This window comes from Oryzias melastigma, linkage group LG5 (assembly GCF_002922805.2).
Source record: "Oryzias melastigma strain HK-1 linkage group LG5, ASM292280v2, whole genome shotgun sequence".
NCBI lineage: Eukaryota > Metazoa > Chordata > Actinopteri > Beloniformes > Adrianichthyidae > Oryzias > Oryzias melastigma.
This window is the reverse complement of record NC_050516.1, coordinates 22,861,586-22,868,352: the sequence shown is the minus strand read 5'-3', so window position 1 is coordinate 22,868,352 and position 6,767 is coordinate 22,861,586. Positions and strand designations below refer to the sequence as shown.

The window sequence follows — 6,767 nt, the reverse complement described above, 5'->3', positions numbered from 1 at the left end:
GCCCCCTGAAGGGAGCAGCAGCTCTAACGTCTGTGTGCCGTGTGCAGGGAGACTCCGGCGGTCCGCTGGTGGTCAAAAACGACACCACATGGATCCAGGCTGGAGTGGTGAGCTTCGGACAAGGATGCGCTCAGGCAAACTTCCCGGGAGTCTACGCCCGGGTCTCCCAGTACGAGGCCTGGATCCGGAGCCAGGCCGTCAGCAGCTCCTCCAGCATCTCAGCCGCTCACTTCATCTCCATGACGGCGCTGGCCGTCCTCTTCTCCGTCTTTATTCTCTTCTGAGAGCTTTGAAGAAGTCTGGACCAACACAAACTCCGGATCAGAACCGCTTCACGTGAGACTGGAATACCTCACAGATGCAAGTAGATGAACGATTCATCAACTACTATTTGAACAGACTTTTCTTGGATTTACTCATTTATTCCAAACATCTACAGTGGAATCTGAATTATATTGAATGTCGTCGTTGATCTGATTCTCTTTTGTCTCAGTAACTGAGAATCAGAGTTTGGACCATTTTAGGTGAAAATGAAGTTTATTTGCTTTCAGAAGAAGCGTTGGATGGACACGTTTGCTGCTAAAGTCGTATAGTTTTCTGTTTCTACCTCCTACAGATTTAACACTATTTCCCTGGATTTAATCCCAAACTGTGACTGCTGAGATCCACAGGGATCTAATGGATTCAACTGAGCTGATTTGGATTGAAGGACAAACTCTGTTGTTTGTATTTTCCCACAAAAACCCAGGAGTGTTTCTGTTGGTTTTTAGTTAAAATAGATCAAATGTTTTCTCCTGGATTTTTGATGGAAATTTCTTGTGAAACTGAAGAAAAGACAAACAGAACCGAAGTTTCTCTTCAGTTTTCTGAGAACCGAACCACAGAACGCTCCACGGCGTCCTTCTGATGAAGTCTGGAGAAAACCTCCACAGCAGCAAACATTCTCGTAGTTTTGTTTTAAGTCGGAGTGACTTTGGAGTCAGTCCTGAATCTAAATGTCTAGAAGGTGACAGCCGTTCCTCTGTGAACATCTCCACTAAAATCTTCATTTTTGATGCTCCGGAGAAGAAACAGGAACACAGAGAAAGTCTGTTGGTTCTGAACTGCAGTCTTCCTCTCCATTCAGTCCTCTGACAGCTGAGGTCACCTGAGGTCACCACAGGGACCTGTGAACATCAAAGGTGAAGGGGCGGGGCTCTGGGAATTGTAGTTTTTGGTGGATTTAAAAAAAAAAAGTGGACATTTTTTTTTGTGGTTGTTAATGTTTTATTGCACTGTGGCTCAAACCTCAGTCCACCACTGGGGGCGCTGTGGAGTCCATAAAAGTACCTGTAGGGCGTCAGGGTGACAGTTTTCATTTTCTTCTCAATTCTTTTCAAGCAGTGGATCGAACTCTACTTGACTTTAGTTAAGATTTGATATATTTAATGAATCAAAGATGTTTTTTTCATTATTTCTGTAATGATTTTGACTAATCTGTGTGATTTTATTTCTTGTAACATTTGCAAATAATGCTTGAAATGAACCAATAAATTAAATCAAATCAAATTTGCTTAAATAACCAAGCTCCATTTTTACCGTTAGCATGTTCTTAACTTCATGACTTCAGGGAATAGACGTCATCCTAGATTTATCGTCACCGTCTTCATCGTCTTCTTCTTCATTAAATAGGAACCTGAACGCCGGTTTGGATTCTCTCTGGGTCCAAACCGGAACTCAGAACTGGACTAACGAATCCTGACGCCTCTGTGACTCTACTGCCCCCCCCAGTCACATGACCCCCCAGGAAACCAGCCTCCCAGCAGCGTTCATCAGGCGTCCGTCTCAAACTTTCTCTCCCCAAACGGTCGTGGGGCTGCCTCCACCTGAGGTGGGTGGAGCTCCTCGCTGCTGGTGGTCAGGACTCTCCTTCCTCTGAAGGTTGCATGTGGACTTTTACCTGAACAGGTGAAGCAGAACCAGACTCGCCTGTTTCTCAGCTGTCAGTTCACAGAACTGAAGTTTTCCAGAAACACATGCTTCTCCGTCCCACCTGTGTTTGACAAGAGGGGCGTGGCTTCGGCTGATTGGACCTCAGGTTTGTGAGGTAAAGCTGCGGCTCCAAACCTGCAGCTCACACTCAGTTCAGACACACATCAACATGACAGTCGGAGGGTTCACCTGCGCGCTCCTGCTGCTGATCTTCACAGGTGAGTCTCTGAAGGTGGAGAGGTCCTTCCTCCTCCGCCACGCCGGACCGCCGATGATTAACCGTTAGTGCCGTTATAGCCGACTCAGGGATTTAAGAAGCTGCATTTGTTTTCTGAGCCGGGACATTCGGGCCGGATGGAACTGGGTTTGATCGGTTCTGGTTCTGTTTTACTGCGACTTTGAGCTGAAATCACTCCTGACCAGTCCTCCATCTGATCCTGAGACAAAATGTCCCCACACCATGATGCTGCCGCCGCCATGCTTTGCTTCACTGAGGAGGAACGTCGGACGTTTAAAGAATCAGAATGGAGCAAACTGAAGTCTGAAAGGTTCTAGAGTTTGAGCAGACCGGGTCAGTCGTCCTGAGCGGACCGGGTCAGTCGTAATGAGCGGACCGGGTCAGTCGTAATGAGCGGACCGGGTCAGTCGTCCTGAGCGGACCGGGTCATCCCCTCTGAGCGGACCGGAGCAGGACGTCCCCACTGGAGCATCTTCACCCTAAAGAACCAAAAAGGAATCTCCATGAAGTTCTGCAACAGTTTCTCCATTCAAACGTTTTTTTTAAAGAAAAAAATCCAATGTTCCATCAAAAATAGAATTTCATTTTTGAGGTCTCAACTTTAAATCCCAGTGTTTGTATTCAGTTATTTAACATTTGTTGTGTTTTTTACCTTTAAGGTTGAGTACTTCGCTGAACTTTTACTGTAGTAAAGTGATGAAAATGTTCAGATCCTCCAGTAAAACACTTAAAAACCTCCAGAGTAGAGAGAAACTGCAGGATTGAGCTCCGCCGACCCCTCCCCACACGGATCACTCAAAGACTTCAGCTGTTAGAGTTTCAGCAGCGCTGAACTTCTCGGCTCCATTTTTAGAGTTGAAGCTCATTTCATTCATTTTCGATCTTGCTCAGACGTGCACAACACTTCTGAGGTTCTGTCCAATCGGGGAGAGCTCCGATAATGGAAACCCGACAAACACGAAGAGGAAAAAAACCAGCAGAAACTATGTGGAAACTAGAAACAAGTGTGGACATGAGCGGAGGAAGATTAGAGCCGGGACGAACCGGAGACGCTTCAGTTCTTCTGTCTGTCAGGACGTCACAGCAGAGAAGAAAACAACAGCAAACATGAAAACACGAATGCAGGCGGCAAAAACAGAACCTGATTCTGTTTGTTCCTGAGAAAAACGCCCGATGTGTCTGGTTCTTTTTGTTGCATCTTCAGTTATTGAACCAAAGAAACTCTGTAGATTCGGATCAAAACTGAAATGAAAAAAACATTTTTCCTGTTTGAAAAAGCTTCTGTCATAAAGTTCATTCAAATGTGTTTGCTGGTTCTGCTTTGAGTTAGTCTGAAAAACCCAGATCTTTCTAAACTTCCTTGTTTAGGTAAAATGTGTAGATTAGATTCAAGAACAAGACTGAACCAAATCTGTCCTCTTTAACTTCCTCTCCTCACAAACCAGAGCAGCTGCTGTGTTTTCACTCCATCAAGCTTCAGATTCCTTCAGAAGAAAATCACTGAGGATGACAGAAATCAAATCTGTGCAAGTGCACGTGAGCGCGAGTGTAGAAGGTTCAAAACCCGCTTTGTTCCAGAAGAAGCTGAGAGTCAGTCAGAAAGGAGGACTTCACGTGAAGGGGAGGAGCTTCAGACAGAAAAACTTCTGCTTTCAGAAGGTAAAACGATCCAAGAGGAAACCAGAAACCAGCTGACCCGGTTCTGCCGGCTGACCTCAGAGCTGCTGGGTTCTGAACCACGGGCTGGTCCGATGTGTGTTTGGGAGTTCTGGAGAGCAGCAGCTTTCCCATCACATGGGAGGACCTGAGAGCGGGAATGATGAGATCCATCTCCTGGTTCTGTCTGCTGAAGTCCAAATTCCTCTGGAGGAATGCTAAGACAGATCAATGGACTTGAACATCGAGTTAAGGAATAAAAACATCTGAAAAAGAAAGAACCAAAGCCTTCATGAATGCTCCTCATGATTTGATTGACAGCTGAAACACCTGAGTCCTCAGCACTGACCTGAAGGTCTCAAAGCAGAACGTGATCCTTGGACCATCGAAGGTCTGAAGATCTTTGCTCTCAAAGAGAAGAAAGTGTGACGGGAGGAAATCTATGAAACAGCCGAACACCTCCAGAAGGAGCAGGAATCTCCTGAAGGAGCAGGAAAACTCCTGAAGGAGCAGAAGGAGCAGGAAACTCCTGAAGGAGCACAAGGAGCAGGAACCTCCTGAAGGAGCAGGAATCTCCTGAAGGAGCAGGAACCTCCTGAAGGAGGAGAAGGAGCAGGAACCTCCTGAAGAAGCAGAAGGAGCAGGAAACTCCTGAAGGAGCACAAGGAGCAGGAACCTCCTGAAGGAGCAGGAACCTCCTGAAGGAGCAGGAACCTCCTGAAGAAGCAGAAGGAGCAGGAGCCTCCTGAAGGAGGAGAAGGTTTGGATGTTTGAAGACATGAAAGAGATGAGCTGAAAATCTCTGATGTGGATCAGATCTGATCCTGGTTTCACTCCACATCAACACCACCCAGGCGGAGTCTTCATCTGAGCGGTGACGGAGCAAACGTCACCTGAAGGATCTGCTGAGTCTTGGTCATCAGACCTGGAGTCCTGCGGCTGCGTCATGATCTATGTTTAGCTCTTCTGAACACGCAGATGTTGTTTATTTTGGAGCTGAAGCCTCGCCCGGCGTGACGTCACTCAACAAAACCAGTCGGGGGGGTTCTGGTAGCTGGATTCTCTGAACTCATGTCTGTTTTTTCTCCACAGGAGCTGATGGACAGATTGATGGTGAGTTCTTCTGAGTCAACATCACTTCCCAACATAGATTTGAACAAAGAAACGAGTGAAAGCATCAGATGGCTAAGCCCCGCCTCCAGCGCTGAAGGGAGGATTCTCAGAACGCCGGTCCTCCTTCTCCTAACAGCACAGAAACTCTCTGCTTGCATCACACGCAAATGTTATCACTGCGCAACAGATCATGGAAATTTCCATTGTCAGGAACCACAAACTGCTTTTCCTGCTCCTCGCTCAGCAGTTTCAGACACTTCAGACCAAACTCAGGTGTTCTGCTCCCAAACATGCAGGTGGAGATTTCTACGTAGAGATGGAGCCACAGAAACACAGACTTATGGTCTGTAAATGAAGGCAGATGATGTCCCTCCATCACCGATTACTGGGGGCGGGGCTTTGGAACAAGTATCTGTGATGGCCAGATTGATGGTTGAGGCAGATTCAGATGCTACAGGAAGTTCAGGAAGCTTAACGTCAAGGAGTGCAGAGCACAACCAAAGGAGGTCTGAGGCGTAGAAACGAGATGGAGCTCCAGGGTCTGAAGCTGCTGATTCCGAGTTTGTTTGAACACTTGAATGCATCGTTCCAGATCATGAAGATAAAAATCCTCTTATATGGTTGAACATGGAGATGAAGTCTTCACATCAGGTCTAAATGCTCCTCAGCCCACTCAAAGCGATCAGAATGAAGAAACGCTGTCAGAGGTTTATGCTGAGTCAGTGGAATCTTTCTCTTGGCCTCACACCTGTCCTAGTTTCTCTGCCACACCTGAGCTTCCGTATCGATGACAGAATGTCTCAGCGATGTAGGACTGTTAGTTCTCAGTTCAGATGAGATTCCTTCTCCGTCTGTCCTCAGAGGTGAAGGTTTTTTCTATTGTTTTACTTTGAAATTTGCTGCTTTTTATGGGTTTAATTCTCAGCAGTAAACCCTGCAGAGATTCTGTCTCGTGACCTTCAGGTAAAACCTTCAGGAGAACACCTGCAGGTCCTCGGAGTCTCCATGAGCTCCAGACAGAGAAGAAAAGGACTCTGGTTTCCTGAACGTTTCCCATCAGAACAGTTCAGGTTAATGTTTGTCTTTCTGCAAACACTGCGGTGAGAACGAGTCCTGGACTCCACAAGAGGAAACAACCGCAGCACTGAACCCAAACGGGTCGCTCAAAGTCCAGAGCTTACAGTTCAGGTCACGTGCAGACGCTGCTGCACAGCCGTTAGCAGGAAGACTCCACAGTTCAGCAGGAAAGCATCACTTATTTATGCAGTAAAACAACACAGAACTCCAAAAGTTTCATTTCAAACCTTCACTTACAGTCGCAGCTGATCAGAAAATCTGCAACTTTTTACTCAGAAAACAACAAAGTGAACATCAACCTGATGACTGAACATGATCAAAGAAGAATCTGAAGAATGTTGATCAGTGAGATCCAGCAGGAAGGATGATGACTGTAGAGCAGAATGGAAATGTTAAACAGAACAAACAAATGAGGGGAAGGCGGGGCTATGACATCATCACAACTGGAGTCTGAGGTCCAGCAGGGCCGCTCAGTGGTGTAGTGGTTAGCACTCTCATCTCACAGTGAGAAGGTCCTGGTTCAAATCCCTGCTGGAACCGTTCTGTGTGAAGTTAGGGTTAGGGTATGATGGATGGATGGATGATGGATGGATGATGGATGGAGGATGGATGGATGATGGATGGATGGATGATGGATGGATGATGGATGGATGATGGATGGAGGATGGATGGAGGATGGATGGATGATGGATGATGGATGGATGATGGATGG

General features: G+C 46.7%; 1 protein-coding gene across 1 annotated transcript in view; it reads left to right on the top strand.

The window, feature by feature from the left end:
- The window catches only part of LOC112139992 (trypsin), an 8,526-nt gene extending 7,033 nt beyond the window's left edge, over positions 1-1,493 (top strand). Inside the window, exon 6 of the mRNA XM_024262875.2 lies at positions 48-1,493. Within this exon, the coding sequence (XP_024118643.1) occupies positions 48-284 (237 nt within the window). The 3' untranslated portion in view covers positions 285-1,493. The remainder of the gene's footprint in view (positions 1-47) is intronic.
- The last annotated feature ends 5,274 nt before the right edge of the window (positions 1,494-6,767 follow it).